The 20032-nt window shown below is 38.9% G+C and overlaps 1 protein-coding gene across 1 annotated transcript in view; it reads left to right on the top strand.

Moving 5' to 3' along the window:
- Positions 1-5426: 5426 nt before the first annotated feature.
- LOC139718824 (CD109 antigen-like) overlaps positions 5427-20032 on the top strand; it is an 81597-nt gene continuing 66991 nt past the window's right edge. Inside the window, exons 1-3 of the mRNA XM_071630289.1 lie at positions 5427-5514; positions 7732-7871; positions 16687-16870. Of these exons, the coding sequence (XP_071486390.1) occupies positions 7792-7871; positions 16687-16870 (264 nt within the window). The 5' untranslated portion in view covers positions 5427-5514; positions 7732-7791. The remainder of the gene's footprint in view (positions 5515-7731; positions 7872-16686; positions 16871-20032) is intronic.

Consider the following 20032-nt stretch of genomic DNA (forward strand, 5'->3'; position numbering starts at 1 on the left):
CAGACATAATATTATAAGGCCCTATACATTTTTTGAACATTAATCTTTGGATATTCAAATCTGCATCTATCCATTCGTGGTTGATATAATAATAGCAGCGAACACAAAATCAAAAATAAATACCTCAGATTAAGGGAAATATGAAGTATTATGCATTATACATTAATGGGTGTTTCTGTATTTCTAAATAGGTTGATACCAGCGCTCACAAAATAATGATTAACATTTCATAGGACCAGCCCCTCCCCTCCCCTACCCCCCCCCCCCCCCCACACACACACACTAATACGAGCGCTCGCGCGCACAAGCACCCACAGAATTTATAGAAACAAAATTCTGCTGAAGATATGCCATAAGGAAAAAAATGTTGCAGATTTTTTTTTCCAGCACTTGTGTTTTTCCCTTCGTCATGAAACGAAAAGTAAATAAGAGTATGCCCTCTGTCGCTATAGAAGGATTGAAGTTTGAAAGGTGAAGGGGGAGGGAATTGAGCTACTCCTTGTGTATTCAGAATAGAAAACAACTTTTCTTGCATTGGTTATGCTGTGACAAACCGGGCCAGCGTCACGTGTTAAAAAAGTGGGGGGAGGGGGGGGGGGGGGCAATAATCAATTTCTGGTGCCACTTCCGGGTTTCATAAGCAACAAGCCAAAGAGAGAGAAAAAAAGGCCCTCAGCGTATTACTGGTGCCACTTCCTGGTTTCTTCAGCTGACAAGAAAAAAAAATCGGTTTCTGTATTCCAGTGTATTTTGAAAAAAAAAAAGTGGGGGCAAGAAGATACACGATTTGTCGTTTGAAGATTGACAAAAATACTTTTCTTTTCCGTCACCGATGGCTACTGAATTACTCTAACCCTCAAAGTATAGAACTCTCGAATCTTGCACACAAGCATATTTATGATCTCATCAATTTAAATGAATAAACACAGAGCACAAGCGCCAGAATGTTTCATAAAAATCGAACACGGTCATAACAATAACAAACAAATTGCTGATTACAGAACTACTAGTGATCCTCGAATCATGAGTAATGAAGGAAAATCAATTAATCTTTTCACTGGTAATAATCTTGACTTAACTATTTTATGACTGTTGTATCACTGCTCAAGGAGTTTATAGGGCGTGACAACTACAGGTATGTCAGATCTGAGATGAACATTTTCGCATTTACTAAATTTAATTTCATGTTGCACAGATCTATTTGCCTTCGTGTATTCTTTATATTTTTTTCTGTTGCTCTTATTTCTAACTCGTGATGTGTCTATGAAGAATAGGCCTATTCACATTATGTATTTAGGTGAGACCGGTATTGTAGACACAGAGTGCGACATAGGGAGGCTTCCCACCTCCCTGGTGCGACGGCCCATTTACCGACAGCTGACAGGTATACTAGCATCGTCAATAGAGGGAGCTGTGTAGCTCACCTGCATCTGCGGCTAAATTATTGCTGCTGTCGGTCGCATCAGCCTTTTCGAGTTAAGCCTATATTAAAATACAGTCAAACCTGTCTATAGCGGCCACCCAAGGGAGACGGAAAAAGTGACCGTTATAGACAGGTGGCCGCTATAGACAGGTAATCCAACTTTGTGTGCATTGCTTACATGTATCATCGGTGTATCCTTACATGTTCATGTATGTGTGTACGTATGCACATAGCATTATATACCGTGTGTTGCCGGTGTATATGAAATTGTTACACAGTAGTCTGTGTATTGTCGTGAAGAAAGCTTAACATTAGTGCATTATTATGACTAAATGAGGGATGAATGCAGCGGTGGCGGTCACTGAACGTTGCCCGCACGGCTACAAAGCAGAAAACATGCTGAATTATCGGCTCGGCTACGCTTCCATTGGGTTTTTTGGTCGCTATAGACAGGTTAAAATCTACCGCGGGAAACAAAATTTGTGGCCGCTGGCCGCGTTAGACAGGTGGCCGCTATACACAGGGTCTTTTACGGGGCTTTTCTCTCGGGGGAATTTTTCAGTGGCCGCTATAGACAGGTGGTTGCTATAGACAGGTGGCCGCTAAGGCAGGTTTGATTGTACATAACTTTGCAATGAGTTACATTGATCTTCGGTTTATCTTCCTGTTTTCTCTGTCTTTCCACTCTTCCGTTCCAGCCCTTTCCTCTCTACTTTCTAACTGTTAAGTATCCATATCAAAATCTCGGTTATCTAAAATCGACATAATCCGTTATCATGGTAATACCTGATTTCTCATCAAATAAGTTATGTATGGGACAGGGTAACTGAGCAGATACCGTTGCAGCGACGATCATTTTCAATAATAGTATATTTGGAATCGTTCCTTAGACATTATTTTGATGTGGCACTTCTCAACCAGATTTACCCCAAAAATGAAATGAAAAACCCAATTAAAAAGCATAAAAATTTATGGATATCGAGAGTTTTACCAGTCTAACGACCTCATTGATGTTGTTGTTGTTGTTTTATAGAAAGAAAAGAGAGAGAGAAAAATGGGGTCCTATACAAATAATTTGCCCCAGACAGCACTTAACATAAAACAGACATTATAAATCTTAGAAAAATATAAACTAGATTATCAATTATGTATTCACCAATTGATGGTAAATTGATGTGCAAAGTTTAGTAACAACATAAGCATGATGTGACGTTCAATGTATATACACGCTGTCTCTACGTCATGTCAAATTTGATTTCTCCCTTGTTGTTGGTGGCGGTGGTGATTTCTTTTTTTCGGGGGGGGGGTGAGATTTGGATTCAGCTTTTATCTTTTTGAAAGATAGTACGAAATCTCTCATGAAATATGAAAAGGCAGTACAATTCTACGAAGATTCACATTTATTTAATGAAAATCGGGTTTGAAATGGCTGAGATATCATTAAAAAGTAAAACAAAACAATCCTAATTACCGGATAAGTCACATCCACTTTATACTAGGATTGCTTTGTTTTCCGTATATCTCGGCCAATTCAGTTAAAACCAATTTTCATCAAAAGAGCCTAAACTTTGAATTCCTATTAGAATTGTATGCTCTTTCATATTCCTTAACAGGTTTCTCAGTATCTCACGAAAAGTAGGAAACCTGAAGCCCCATCGCAACCAAAAGTATTTTAATATCATAATTATACCATCCCTTTTTATCAAAGTTGTCAGTCTTCGTCGTTTTGAGCTGAACTTTGGTTGGTTTTTGTAACAGCTCCGAGTTTTTCATTCTCATGGAGTATAGGCCCTATAAAGGCTACACCAAGATCCGTCCTCAACTTCGTGTGTGCTAGTGCCCATTCACCTGAACTGTAGTCGCTTTGTCAGGTTCAAAAATGTCTTTGATAAACTCTGCAACAAATAACTAGTTTCAGACCCCACTAATGGCATGCAGATGCTGTGAACAGACGAAGTTTTAGGTCTTGTCACGTTTGCAAATTACATTTCAATATCACCTACGATCTTTATTGATTTAGGCCTAAGCAAAATAAGCATTGCAGTAGTGTTACTGTAGCGACTGAATCAGGCATGACTTTATAATCATAAACGCATGTATCACGATCTAGATTGGCGTCTGACGTTTTCTAAATTTTAAGTATTCACTTTTATATCATTCTGACATTGTATAATCGGAAATGTATATTTTTGATAATTTGTTACCGTGGCAATGAACAGGAGAAGACGTTAGAATTTTAACACTACACTGAAAACTTTTCGTCATCTGCGAAACCGCGCTTCCGCGCGAACGCTGCAACAAGTGGTTAAAAAAATCGACGCATCTTCCCACAAAATCTCGTAAAGTGACAAAATTGGGGTGCACTGATTCTGAAAGTGTACACTTCAGGGATTATTCATGTGTATATATTATATCATGATTGTAAGATTTATAGCAGTGACGCACTTTCTATCAGAACTAAAAGTACCTTAAGAGTCGATTTGTCTATGTCGAGATTCACTATCTGAATCTATGTATCAGTTTGCACGTGTGCCAAATTTGGTGCTCTTAGAAAAACAAAATATAGGTAGGATATACTGCCGCTTGACTATGAACAAAAAAATCACCAAAAAAGAGTCTTCATTTCTGTTCGTATATATATAGGGCCTACCCGTTCTATATATGAAGTGTTTGTTCGCAAAAACCGATAAGTCCATGCATATTAGCCAAGAGGAGATATTTGCGATTAAAGGTCAAGAAAAATAAAGAAAATAATAAGAATTTTTTTTGCTTCTTTTGACCATAACTTAAAAGATGTACCTATTATGTAGTGACCATTTAAAAGGTATTATTTTGTACTTTATGACAGAGACCGTACTTCAAAATCTTCAAAAATGGACTTATCGGTTTTTGCGACCAAACTCTTCATATAGGGTCTACTTCTAATCGTTCCACTCCTCCATCGCTGCCTCATGAAATTAAGAAAACAGACAAACAAACAAGCGAAAAGCTTTGTGGAAAAAAAAATCAATAACTTAGACGGAACGATAAAAGAAGAAATCACTTTCTAACAGCACCTCATTCAGATGTCTTTTTCCTTCAGACAAAACCTTTCTGGCTAAATTGCAACCTTTAATTACGTAACTTTTCGTTTTACGTCAAAGATAAACCCTTCCAGAATCCTATTCAGCTTAGTACAATACGTCAACACTTATAGGAGAGCATCCGGCTCGCCTTGTACACCTCCTTTATTTGGTTGTTCTTCTTCTTCTGATTAAGTCTGCCTCCTTCAATAGACTGAAGATTGTTGTTGTTGTTGTTGTTGTTGTTGTTGTTGTTGTTGTTGTTGTTGTTGTTGTTGTTGTTGTTGTTGTTGTTGTTGTTGTTGTTGTTCAATGCTGTTGTTTAGGATCTATGGCAATATTATTACTAGCAGTCATTATGATGATGCACTGGGGCGGATCCAGGAATTCCGTAAAGGGAAGCCGCCTTTGCAAAGTAAAGGGGGCGCACGCCTCATTTTTCTTCTTTTTTTCCAAACTAACCCTAACCCTAACCATAACCAAAAACCCTAACCCAACGTTTTTCCCATAGGTTTAACACGCGCCATGCCCCAATCTGTGCCGTCTTAAAAAAAAACGCCGCCCGGTGCGCCCCCCTCGGGATCCGCCACTGAATACTAGTACTGTATGTATTGACGATTTTTGCCACATTTGCTTCATTTGGTTAATAATATAATTATGATAATTATGGTATTTAACCCAGAGCCTTCCACTACAAGGCTTTACTGTATCAACCCGCTCTACTTAAACCCAAACCGGGATAGCGCCATCTGCGGAAAGTTATGATCAAGTTCATCCCTGCACGAACAACAATAACAACGGGATCTGAAGGTTTCGTCACATGCTGGGGCATCGCATCCGACGGCTTTTTGCTCCCTGTATCTATGTACGTAGTTAGCGTCCTCTTGATCCTTTCGTCGCCCCCGCTGCGCTGGCCCCGGCCCCGACAATCGTACTATCGCGCATATTAATAGCAGGTGTCGTTCACTTGTTCTGCCGCCGACGTCAGAAAAACATTGCGGTCCCGATCCCTGTTACTGACCAAAGAAGGTGAGTTGACGATAGCATATTACGGTAAAATTTTCACTTACTAAATGAATGAAATCGCTGAGTTAGACAAGTGAGAGTGATTTTGTAATGAAAATGATAGCTTTAGTTTTGTGAGTCACAAATTGTAGGCCCCTAACGTTACAACAGTCACTTCGCAGCAAGCTCATCGACAGGAATGGTCTGATTAGCAAGCTCATCGACAGGAATGGTCTGAATTAAAGGGATGGTGAGAGACCTCCAGAGATCTAGATCTAGACTGTCATATGTGTCTATCTAGCTTTGGTTACTTTCCGGAAATGCTTTTGGAGGTATGGCGTCAAATTACCAGTGTAGACTATAGGGCCGACTATAGTAAGAAAGTGAGTTAAATAAATTGCTGGTATATTCCTCATCATTTGCGCGATGTTAGCAGCGTGCCAGCGCCAGCCCACGGGTCCGGATCGGGCAAACTGGAAGGCAGACACTCGCTACGTTGACTGTTTTCACGCTGGCGCTGATCTGATGACCTGTCGTGAATCGTGTACACATATAAATGAATAATATGCTCTGCACGCTGTCTATTAAATACCTTTAGATGCCATTACGCATTAGATCTAGATATTAAAAGCTCAAATAAGGGTCAGTTGTCTAAACCTATGTTGAATCTGTATCTGGACGTCTGCGGATCACCAAATGCAATGGGCAATGCCAATGGCTCAATGCATTTCGTCAGTGTAATTTCGTTTATGAATCTTCTACTCTACAATCCTGTCTATGTTCATCACTTCCTAACTGCGACCAGCTCCCACAGTATAACTGTGTATAAGGAGCGTCCCGGGGTTAATCACTTCCCTCAGTGTCTGATTATCTGTGATGGTCATTACCTCCGCCAAGGGAGGAGGTTATGTTTTAATTACTGTTGGTTTGTTTGTTTTGTCCGTGTGCAAAATAACTCAAAAAGTACAACTAGATGAAACTTACAGGAAAGGTTGAGAATGACACAGGTAACAGATGATTAAATTTTGGTAGTGATCCGGGAATTTTTAGGAAATTTATGACAGATTTTGATATTTTGGCAGGTAGGGTCAATGAACTTGGGAGTTCAGGCTGCGCGTATTTGAGGTTTGCATGTGCGCACTGAAGTGCGTGCTCTAGTTTCTGCTAAGGCGAGGCGCGCCGCGCAGCTGGAAGTTTATGAGTAATGACGTAACAAAAGGCTTCTTTGTTGGGAAATCGGGCAACTTTCAGCACGCATACGTATGGGTGGAAATCTGATCTCTATGGAAGAACAAGATCAGTGGTGGAAATGAGCTGCATGCTTGGCGGAGGTCTGCGCTCTCAGAGTGCTTCTCTTGTTATTTATATGTTTTTAATTTGTTTGAAAATAGAGGTTCTAGATCTATCTTGTAGGTCGTAGCATCTGGCTACTGACAATGACCTTTGTAATTAAATAGAATACCTGGTTCAACACTGGACCACAGACACAGATCACATACAGATTGGTCTTGTTGTGTAAAACTAGGGTAGCCAAAACTCTAGCTAGGCCTCCGTGGCTACCATATTGGGGGGGGGGGGGGGGGGGTGGAGAGACAGAGGAAGATATAGTGCTATGTTCTCTTTCTGTTTCGTAATTCTTTGATTTTTGCTGCAATCAGTTATAGGGTCTTCAATAATTGTATTACATGAAATTTACATTGGATGGCAATGAATGGGATAACAGGGAATATTGGCCCTAACAAATGCAATATTCCCTGGTATCCCATTCATTTTAAAGCCATCCAGTATACCGGTAATTCTTTGTCATTAATTACATCTATCTAGAGATGGCATGAACAAAGTATATTGTATGATTTAATCTGATTTAAACGTCAGATATCTGTCATGTATTTTCCTTTGAATATCCAGTGTGGCTTTTGCAAGGATTGCACCGTATAAATGTCGAGGCAAGTGTAATTGCTAGTACATGTACCTTCGTGATCACTGACTTTCAAAGCTTAGATACATGTATGGGTCATCTGCAATATGAAGTTTGTTGAATACATGATGATTCTGAACGTACGTCATAGCTGACCCATACAAACCAAATTTGCATGATGGTTGCATGAGATCTACAGATTATTCTGAGGATTGCTTTGCTAGCATCAAGTTGTGAAGCCATCCATTCCCTATGCAATGCCCCCATATACCTAAAACAAGTAGAAGACTGTGCACCTTTTTTACTCTGCTTTCTAACAACAGACTGCCGTTACATTAGGGAGGAGTTAGAGGTGCGATAGTGATAGAGCACCCATCTCCATCATGCTGCTGCTTCTGGCATCCTACGTCCTTCTGAGCCTGCTGGCTTGCGGTCAATCACAGACTGAGGAGGTATATCAAGGGTGAGTTCCTCATCTATCTTAGAAGAAAGTTTAAGCTCTGCCAGCCTATAGATGGCTATTTCTGGTCAAAGTGCATTCATGCAAAATGTGTAGGATTATGTAATTGTGTATTGTATATTTTTGTTTTGTCAAAAGCATGTGAGCAAAGCAAATATCCATGATATGGACAATAAAAGACCGAAATGAATGAAATTAATTATTATGTACTATAGCCAGATTTGCATGATTTCATAGATAATATGCTATTCCTTTTCTTGGGAATGAAAGTTTATTTCTCCTTGGCTAGACTCCTTTGTGGTTCTTTTGAGAACATTGTGTAGGTCTGCTGTTTGTTTTATTTTTGTTTGTTTTTTTATTTGGTTTGAATCATTTGGTATTTATGTGCATTTGAATTATCAATCAGGGGGGTGTTTCATCAATATAGTCGGCGCTGACAAGTTGTCAGTCTCTGACAATTACCATAGTAACAGTCAGTGACCATAGCATCTCAGCCAATCAAAACCAAGGATTTTGCTGAAATTGTTAGCGCTGACAACTTGTCAGCACTGACTAACTTGTTGCCAGCGGTGACTAACTTGTCAGCGCTGACTAACTTGATGAAACACCCCCCAGACGCCCCATCTTGACTGAAATTGTAATGCAGCTGAGTTGAATCTTTCTTTCCTCCGTGTGCTACATCTTTTGGTTTTTGCCTTCTCAAGTGTTGTACTTTACTGTAAAAGTTAGAAATTTTTGTGCTGTTGAAATTTTCACACATTACACGCAACCAGAAACAACCGCGAAAATAAAAGCACACAAGTATTTGTGCATGCCGTATATTGTTCCAGTTGTTGATGTCTTGATTCCACGGAATTAAAAACACGCGAAATTCTTTTCGTCTGGCCAAGCGTGAAATATTAGTCGCGCGAAAATATCCAATTTTACAGTAGTCTTGCCATAAACTGCACTGTCTAGACCAAACCACCACTGAATGCTTACAAACTTGGAATGTAAAGTGCAAAGCACACTGTTAAAAAATATTACTGTTGAATTCATTTCAGTTTTTCAGTTTATACATCAAAAAGTTTAGGTCTGGAGTTTATAGCACATTGAAACTATCATGGAAATGGGCTCTTAACTCACATTCAGCAAACAATGATAAAAAGAGAGACCCAAGGAACACACCCATCGTCCTTCTAACATCTACATGTATACCCTTCTTTACCCCCTCCTGTGACAAGTGAATAAAAACTATGAATTCTTTCACACCCCCTCTCCCATAAAATGAAAAATAACAATACATGCACAGACTTCTCTTGAATTAAAGAAGTATATCATGTTTTCATTCCCTCCTTGCAAATTTCGTTTAATTATTCCTTTGAACAGTAGCTATACAAGGAATAGAAATTAGTTGTTGTATGCAGAGTATCCTTCGTAGAATCTAATCAGCCTTGATGTAATGCACATTAAAATTCAATAGTCTCACTCGTACGTGGGTTACACTTTAAAACATTATTTTTCTTTTGTTTTATGTGTGTAGAGTTGCCTTCTGAAATATTTTTAGCATCAGGTAAATCTGAAAATTATTATTATTGTTGTTGGGGTTTTTTTTCCTGACATACTTTAATCCTATTTCAATAGCAACAGGAGCATTATATTCCAGAGAGACTGAAAGCCATTGTCTTGTTCTGATATTGATGATTATTTTTGTCCCTTCTGGATTTCATCCCCTAAAATCAAAGGACTGCCGTTCATGCACAAAGTCCCTGTACGTAATCCTGTAAGCCCCATTTGACTTGCATTATCCTGAAATCTTACACTTTCACTTACAGTTAGCACAAATTACATGTACAATGTACCATGCATTTTCCTTCCCGTCTCAATGTCATTTGCCATAAAGATGAAGCATATGATTATCGTTTTTTTTTTTCACAATAGGAAATGCCCGCTGTTCTGTTTCTGTTTTCAGGGTTGATACACTGTGTAACTGCAACATTTTAAGGTGTGACCAAGGAAGTTACTGTAAAATGAGGAATGTTCGCGTGCATTTTAATTTTGCGAAATTCGCGAGAGCCAAGATTCGCAAAATTAAAATGCACATGAAAGTTCTTGTCTACACTATATACGCATTGAATGTTGGAGGCAACTTGCGAAAATTTCATGCTGCGAAAAAGGCCGTCGGCTCCAATTCGCGAAAATTCCATGCCAAGAAAATATCGTGTTTTACTGTACAACCTCCATTGTTTGACGAAGAGGCAGTGTGTATTATCTATCACAAAAAAAACCCCCAAAGAATAGAAAGAGTGCATCTAATCGTTTCTATTCATGCAACATAACAATGTGTGCACCACTTTGCAGTGTGATTAATTTCCAGACCCTGAAGGATATTCTGCAAATGGAAAAGGAAAAAGAAAAGGAAGAAGAAAAAAATATCTCATTGTAAGATGGCAGGCACAGTTGTACTTTCTTTCAAACTGCAAATCTGTGCTTGTAAGATTGTTTATTCAGGTTTTCCTGTTCAGTTCACAGATTACCACCAACTCATACATTATACATGTATTTCACCAGAAGCATGGCATTAAATGCTGTAATTACCACTTCCCCCATTGAATTGTGATGTTATAAAATATCTATAATTAAAGAGCTGTAATTTACTATTCAATGACAGTGTCATGATCCGACTACCATCACAGAGCAGATGTGATGTATTACTGACATTACATGTACAAACTTTTGTACTAGAGATGCCATCTACAATGTAGGTTTGATGTTATCATGATCCTTTCACCAGTTATAGAGCAACTGGGATATCCTATTCATACGTAAGTTGTGATATATTTAACAAAGTTATAATGATCTTATTATGTATCTTGATGTAGGATGCTAATCTTTCTTCTGGTATATTTTGTGCTATGTGTTGTTATTCTGTCAAAGGAGAAGAAATGATTTTTATTTGTTTTTTGAGCCAGCCATTGTGTGCAGTCAGGATTCTGTTCTGCACACAGTGGTTCTGTTCGCAGTGGTTCTGTTCCCTGGATCCTTTTCTTATGCATTAGCCCGTATCACGAAACGTCAGAGCTGTGATGTCATAGTGTGGTATTGATCCAGGCAGCGAGAACTGAAACTGGGTCAACTTGGCCTGTTAGTACTGCAAACTTTGCCAACTGCAAAAGAGAGAGAGAAAAAAAACACAGAAAATATGCAGAGGTCCTACATTTCAACTGGGGTGTTTCTCCATGTTGTGCTGCTCGGAGTGGGGCCAGTTTTGAGCTGTGCGACGCATCGCTGATTGGATCATGGATGCATCGATTTTGCAAGTGTACAAAATAGTAATTTGCATGATTTCAGAGTAGTGTACAGAACAGCTTCAACATGAACATGTACAGCAACACAAAATAAGCGCTGTTACTTAAATTGTAAAACAAAGAAATTATATGCAGGATATCTCTTCATCAATACTTCTTCTGTGAAATCAATGGTCAAACTGTCTGTTTCTCTCCTGAAAAGCTGAACATTGCTTTCTTAGACTAAGTAACTGTGACAATGATGGTAATGGGCATTTTTGTAACCTTGCAAGCAACAAAACTGGTTAATTGAGAGACATATCACTGTTTTTTTGTTTTTTTTTGGGGGGGGGGGATGCGTTGAAGGAGGAAGAGTGAACTGTTGCAAAAAGTCTGTTAGGAACAAACTTGTTGCTCCTTTGTGATACAGGAATCTGGATTGTGTTTTTGTTTCACATGTGCCATTGCCTAAATTCAAGATCATCACAGTAGTGGGCGAGATGCAAGGTCCTTGTTCCCCTCACAAACTTTCAATTTTTAACTCTCTCTTTTTATAAGACAAAATATAGATTTAATGCAGCTACTAGTAACTCATTGTAGACAAGAACGACATACTGTAACTCCCTGGAGTTAATGATGTGTCCTTGAAGGATGTTTTTATAACACAGTTGGCACACACATTAGAAAGAAAAATTGGAGCGACCATCAATACGCATGAAAAGGCAGCCAAAGGTGTCATTCTTTGCATTGTATTTCACCTAATTTTCTCCACCAAAAACAACATAATTTGTTTGTATAATAGTTGGAACCAAGTGCACCACCTAATTTCCTTTGTTGTAGTCCGAAGTTGTGCATTTCTCATGCAATTGTACAATGTATGCCAAGTAGCCAGTAATTGGGTATTCTCAATGTTATTACAAGCACTGTATTTGGAGCATCAATTCATGAAGAAATGTTTGGTGTGCTATGAACCTACTTGCCCACAACTGTAAGGTCTTCTTTATCTACAGTAACTTTTCCAGTGTTAACACTGCTCTACCAGATTGCCATGCCACTATTATTACCCTAGTAGCATTGCCATGTACCCATTTAATACAACTGGGTCGAGAAGGACATGGTACATGTAGGTAAAGACATCTTGAAAGAAAGATGTCATTCAGAGGGTCGTCCCGATGAAGGTTCAGGTGTGAGTTTCTTCACTTTGTCAAATTTAATTTGTAGAGGGAGACAGAGTGGAGAAACTTGCGCCTAAAGACATCTCGTTAACGGACGTAGGCTTTGATGGGATTCCAACTTGGGACAGTCTCCATTTGAAAGTCAGAGTCTCATGAATATTGCCTTATAAATGCCACAGTGCCCCAACATCTTTGGTATTCGCTTATGAAATATCTTTCTGAGGCAGCCTATTCTCATTCTTTGGCAGGACACATCTTTTGTTACTTGCCTTTAAATGTGAAGGGCACTTTTAGATGCACAAATGCCCTTATGGGCAAGTGGAAAAACTGTACAGAATCATTGTTGGGCATTACATAAAATGTTTTGGGACCTCATCACTTTTCCAAATGCTCTGTTGGGAAAGTGGGAAAAATGTTAATCACACACATAGTTTTGTTTTGTCCATTTGTTTGCTTGTTTGTTTGTTTGTTTTTAGTGCCCCGCTTGTGGTACATGTAGGTAGTGCTCTCGCTCTGTTTCTAAGTACGTCAGTGGTGACATCAAAGCCTCCATTGTTGAGCAATCTGTTCATTTATTCAAGGTGAAAGTGATTGTGGTACATGTTTGGCACAACTCATCAAGTGCCGGTACTGTGGAGGGTGTGGTCTTTGCAGTGCCTGTCCTGGGAGATCGCCTTATGAAGAAGACATTTTCTCTTCTGTTTTTTTTTTCACCTTTGTTGAATCAGCAGCTTTCACAGATAGCGTCAAATGACAGAGAATGAATAAACCTAGATGACAGAAAGTATTACCAAAATCAATAGAATATAACAAGGTATCAGCAGTTTCCACAGAAGAAACCTGGATTAGTGGAGTGTGGATGTGTATAATACTGTGTACTTTTAAGAATTTAAAATGAGATGAAATACATTTGATGATCTAATGTTTGATCTAAGGTTTGGTAATCAGCAAGAGAACTGTGCAGATGAGATCCCCATTAGCATGAAGTAGAAGAAAATGAACAGGTCTAATATGAGAATGCAGCTGAATAGTTTGTCAGGGTAAGTGAAATCTTAACCATTAGGGAATATAACTTTATGTGATCTCGTTAATTGTGCCAAAACTACATGTAGGTCGGCTCATGCATTGTTAAACTCCCAATATTTGTAACATTCTCTAATATAATGGACAGTCTTGCAGATTGCATGGAAAAACAGAAATGTAGGCATTTTTCTCCCATCAGAATGACTTAAATCCTTGTCCAGTGTTCCCCCAGTTTATTCATTTGTCAAAACATCTTCCATTCCTCTCGGAAGCTGGTGACATCATCTTCCGCCTTGGATTTCCTGTGCGTGTGTTGTTATTATGCTGAATCAGATGAAGTGCATGAATCATCAATTAACGTTGCAGTCTGTTGGAAACCCTCTCCCCTCTTGGCAGATTGCCTTCAGTGTTTCAAAAGGGAAAACATACAGACATTCACACTCCTATAGCACAGGACAGTTGGACTGTTAAGAAGGAGCTAGCAGGATGGGCCCTTCCTTGATATTCAAACAAATTGAACAAAGAAACTAACTATATAGTCTTGGCCAAAGCTGGCTCCATTGATGTTGTGAATGTAAGAACCTGCAGACACTTAACCTGTTCCTCCTGCAATTATCCGAAAGCCCTAAATGCCCCCAAACGAGATTCTTTTTGCCCGTCAACAGAGAACGGACAGATTGGTAATCCGCCTGTGTGAAAGCATTCAAGTGGTACATATATCCTCTTTCCGTGTTCATTCAACTGCATGTGCCTTCGAACAATGCAAAATATCAATCGGATATGAGGTATGAATAGGGCATGTGCTGAAGATGGCACAGACTCTTAAAGTTTTGTTATACACTATAAGGGCACCCAAATGGGGTCAGCGAAAATCAAAATCTATAAGTTAGCTCAGCCTTGGTTGTTACGCACGTCTTTATAATACATGTTTTATAGCAAAAGAAGTACACTACTTATTTGGCAAAAATGGTAAATTAGACAAAAATATGCAGTTTTGACGGTGCCAGGTAAAAATGTCAGAGGTAAAAATGTAAGAAGTAAAAATGTCTGAGGTAAAAATGTCAGAGGTAAAATTGTCAGAGGTAAAAATGTCAGAGGTAAAAATATCAGCGAGGTAAAAATGAGGTAAAAATGTCAGAGGTAAAACATTTTTTACTTCTGACATTTTTACCTCTGACATTTGTACCTAGTGAGCTGACATTTTTACCTCTGACATTATTACACCGAACCGTTTTGACACAGCAAAAAGAAGAGATACTGATAGAAGAAAATCTAATCTGTTGATCAAAGTCAGTTTTCTGGTCAGCATAACACAAATAAAAATGAATTTATGCCACATTTATGCAAACACTCTTGTCTACATTTTGGGAACCTAGTGAGTATACCAGGTTCCTGTATACATGTGTGAGTTGATGCCATGGGAGCCTGGTATACCAGGTTCCTACAAGGAATGGGTTAATTTGTGAGTAGGAATAGGGCCTCGAAGTTCAGCTGTGCCAGATCTGTTAATCCCTGGCTTTAGAGGCAAAGGAAGAATAATAACTGTATTGCAAAGCTCTTGGCCTAGACATGACCAGATAGAAAAGCCTGTCTCCACTGGAAAGTTTCCTGTCACTGCGACACAAAGTCAAGCTGTCAATACAAGCTTCTCAATTCCACGAAAATTAGTCAGCGCTTAAAGGCATTACTGGGAATGATAAAGTATCGTATACAGTTGACCGTATATGAACCCTTAAATGTGTGCCCTCAAAAGGATTTGATCTTGATCATGTACTAGATCATAGTTTAATGTCATCATGAACTGAATCATTGTTTACTATGAATTACAAATTCTCTTTTTGCAAAGGCAAAAGCCACATTAAGACCAGAATTTATGGTATATTCCAACAAACCATAATTTTTCAGCAGATACAAGTATCATTCACCATGTGCCAAAGTCTACCTACTTGGTCAAAGTCTATCTATAAGTGCATTCACATTTACGGTGAAATACTGCACAGTATTTCACACAGTGATTCATAAATTATTGTGAATGCAAGCACACCACAAAATACCGTTGTATTTAGAATGGTATTTCAAAGTTCGCATGAAATGTACAGGCAAGATTTGATTGGGATTTTAATATCCACACAGGCAAAAATCTCAAGGTTTGTGGGGTTGTTTCATGATTTTTTTCTCTCCGTTCTTCAATCCTTTGCTATCCATGCAGATAACAGTAGTGATGATTTTGAATAAATTTTTGACTAGTCCTCGGTCTTTGAGGGTGAAATCTTTAGATACAGCTGTATGCTATACTTTATCATAGTTGATATGTAATCAAAATTTGCATTAATTGGATACGCATTTTCACATGAGAAGTGGATGAATGTGAATGGAATTCATACAAAGGGGTTACATTACATCAGAGCAACCATGAAAATGTTAGAAGTGATCTATGCTTAGCACTGAAGAATGAAATTTGAAGAGATCTGGGCCCCATTTCATATTATGACATCTTTTAAAAAGATGTTAGGAAAGCAGCTTTTGCTGTGGCCCGTCACATAAAACTTACCATTGAATTTCAATGGTAACTACCGTCAAAATTAGGCGTCACAGCCAATCAGCATCAAGGATTATAAAATTTACCGCTAATTTGAAGACTTACCGCTAGAAAGGAGCGGTAAGTCCAGCGGTAAGGGTTTTATGCAACAGGGCCCTGGAGTTTCAACTTTCCATAGCAACAGCCAATTGGCAAGCTGGGCTCTTGTCGTTGCCATGACAATTGCCATACTAACGAGAGTTGTTATCATATAACTTTTTATAAAATGGAGCCCTGATGACTAACAGATAAATGTTGTTTTCTTTTATGGATATTCATTCATTTTATAATGAGCTCATATTTGGACCCCTACCCAGTCATACATACTGTGAGAAGAGCATTAGCAAGTCTCTAAAATCGTGCAAAACGATATCAATTATCAAAATGTGACAAAAAGCCTTATTAAATGCATTATTTACCGTTTTCGGATGATACAAAAACCCAGCTTTAGTGCTTCAAAATATTTCTAAAATGTGAATTGGGACAGAAACAACCAATGTAAAATGTTCATCAGTATAATCAATGTAAAATATACATAATGTGAACAGTAGTTATAATGAAATTGTTCTAGAATACACCATCTACAGCTATGGTTTATTGAGAAAAATGGTGATATCTCTTAAATTTTAGGCTTTATTGCAAAATTTTCATATGGTAGGATGTTTTGTGATACAACTGACTTTCCAATACAGATATGCATCAAATGTGATAATCAAACATTTTGTAATCACTGCTCCCAATGGTAAACAATACCTTTAATGTTTTCTTCTGTACAGACGATATGTGATTCTGGCCCCGAATACCATACGGCCCGGATTGCCGTACTCTCTCAGCGTGACCATCTACGAGACGGAGGCCGCTAGTCCGGTGTCTGTGGAAGCTTCGATCACCAAGGGCGGCAGAGTAGTGACCTCGGGAGAGCTGTCGCAAGGAGTTGGGACCGAAAGACTTACTCTACAGGTTGGTCTCATATTGCGGTCTTTCGATTGTCATCTTAGAATTCCTTGGCATTTATCACCAATCAGCAACTTCATTAGATATTTGGTATCATAGATGTATCACCTAATGTATGACAACTGCCACATCCTTCATTGACAAAATACAAACGTGCAAGAGAAGAAAAGTAAGTCTTTTCAATGTCTTGAAAGGACAAGTTCACCTTCATAGACATGTGGGTTGAGTGAATGCAGCAATATTAGTAGAACACATCAGTGAGAGTTTGAGCAAAATCGGACAATCCGTTAAAAAGTTATGAATTTTTGGAGTTTCTGCTCAGCCACGGCTGGATGAAAAGACTACTATAGCTTGTGATGTCACATGAGTACAACGATATAAAGAAAGAGTAAAGAAAATTCAACATATTTCCATTTTTCTTGCATAACAAAAGAACACTCGACTTCTCTCTTTTAGAAGGCAGGGGGAATAATATTACCCTTAAAATACATGTATGTCAGTAGCAAGTCGAAGAAATGTGCACTTTATTCAAAAAGTAAAGTTTTGTGAAATTGTCTTTTTATTTTCGTTATATAGTTGTACGCATGTGACGTCGTACACTGTAGTAGTCTTCTCTTCCAGCAGTGATTCGTAACTTTTGAACGGATTGTCCAATATTCGTCAAACTTTCACTGATGTGTTCTACTAATATTGCTGCATTCTCTCAACCCTTATGTATGTTGTATATGAAGGTGGACTTGTCTTTTAAAGACCTTTTCTTCTTCTTCATGGTGTTGAGTGCTTTAACTATGTAACATGATGTACAAAGTGTATAGCTTATCATTTATACTTATCAGTCAAATCACTCCAGAATTTTTTTTTTTTTGTCTTTATTGGTAAAGTAATGTTTGGAGTGGATTTCTTCTGCAGTGCAATAACTGTGATTATTCTGTTGTTAAGAGTTGGAAGGTACAGGTATTCTGCTGTATGTTCATGGGCGTATCTGTTAATTCCCCCCAATCGATGATTCCAGCTTTGACACAAATTTTGTGTTAATGTTTCATATCATAGCTCAATATCTACATTTCCATACAGCTTACATTCTCATCAATTAGATGCTGTCACCAAAGCCTACTTCAAACCAAGGGTGTGAAATCTTTGCAATGATCCCATTAACAGGTGGGGTCAACGCTGAGGATGTAGCACCTACAAGCTGTAGTTTTCCAAGAATCAATTATTAGGCCTATCCATTTGTCCACTCTGCGCCGAGTACTCAATATTTGATGAGGTCACACCTTGCTTGCTTTGAACTGTTGTTACGACCAAAATCACTCCGAAAATGATCGCACAAAAGAAACAATCAACTGATGTTCAGGCGGTTTATTAACAGTGATATTGTGGGTACAGACTGGTAATCGGCGTCATATCAGTACAACAATGATCAATAGAAACAATTACAAATCGATAGTGGACTCACTTACACGTATTAAATAATCCTTTGAAAGTGTCCAAATACGATGTTCGATGCACAAACGAATGATCCGCGATGCACCGATGAATGATTCCTCTGACGTAACTCCAGAGGTACAGGTTACGATAGTCCACGGTATAGATCCGGGGTAAAATCCACGATATACGTCCACGGCGAAACGTGCAGAGTCCAAATGTTGTGACGACCACGTCCAGTTGATGCGTTGAATGATGATTCACTTAATATTGTCCAGCTAGGAATCCAGCCCGTCACAGCTTTGCCGTAGCAATGTCCGTTGACATTAAAATATGGAGTCCAATGAAGGCACATTAATTCTCTGCAGGCAAAATGTCTCCCAGGCCAAGTATCTCCACAAACATAACAGGTCAGCAGGTAACACAGGACTGACTATAACAAGTCGCTTCAGAGCCAGAAGTGACGTAACTCTCAGAGCAGAGGTGTTGGGTACTCTGCCTACTGCAGAATTTCTCTGGCTTATATACTATCCATTCACCCCCTTCTAGCACATTCTATAACTCTCTCCAACCTACTAGCCAGTCCAAGTTCCAGGAAACCTGGATGACTCACTGCCTAACTATGTACAAAACATCATTACCAAGAATAACTACCAATCACATTGGGCTACAGGGACAGTGCCTCACTCAGCCAAACATGTAAGCACTTCCCAGAACTTTCTGGAAATGGGTGAAATCATTCTAGATTGAGTGAGCTATAATGTTTTTCTTATTCCATGCATGTACTGTATAGCTACATTGTATACCACCTAGAAAATTCTCCACTGATCTGGTCAGCCTGTATGTACTATATGTATACCACATAGAATGTTCTCCATTAATCTGGTCCACCTGTGTACATACACATTCAAACAACCATGCATGCAGTACATTATTCATGTACATAACTATTAGTGTGTACATTTGTGACACCATCCCCCATGGGAAAAAGAAAGCCTTGCCGTAGCAAGGGTTTCTTTTACCTTCACAATTTCTCATTATTATTTACAATGAATGTGAGGTAAAATCCAAATCAAGCAACAATAATCACATACTATCACATGCCTTTTGGATAGCTGTATTAATTCCATGTTCTCTTTTCATGGATACCATCTACAATGATATTGCTTGAATTTTCTGAGCTAATCATGTCAAACTCAAATTGCATACCGGTACCTCAGCAATGGATAAGCTAAACACTGTATGTGTAATGTGAGGTGAAAACCTTTCACCCTTAACTTCTACTGAGCTATCCACTACCTATGTCACACCAACTGACTTTCTGTCATAGCACTCTTTCAACATGTTGACATGACACATTCTCTGTTCTTTGCGTCTGTCTGGCATACTGATCACATAGTTCACATCATTGAGTTTCTTTTTGACATAGTACGGGCCACTGAACTTGGCTTTCAGTGGTTCACCTTGTATGGGCAGCAGTACAAGAACTTTGTCACCTGGGTTGAAAGTTCGGGCTTTGGCATTTTTGTCTGCCTTTCTCTTCATAAAGTCTTGTGACACTTTGACACTTTCAAGTGTTCCCTAGCTACCTCACAAGCCTTTGAAAGCCTTTCACGAAACTTTGACACATAGTCAAGTAGGTGGACCTCATCATCCTCAGTCATGAATTTCTCTTTGATGAGCTTCAGTGGGCCCCTAACTTCATGACCGTACACCAACTCAAATGGGCTGAAACCCGTCGAC

Source organism: Diadema antillarum, unplaced genomic scaffold, assembly GCF_040938485.1.
Source record: "Diadema antillarum isolate AM-2024a unplaced genomic scaffold, OU_Dant_1.0 scf00000100, whole genome shotgun sequence".
In the NCBI taxonomy this organism is placed as follows: Eukaryota; Metazoa; Echinodermata; class Echinoidea; order Diadematoida; family Diadematidae; genus Diadema; species Diadema antillarum.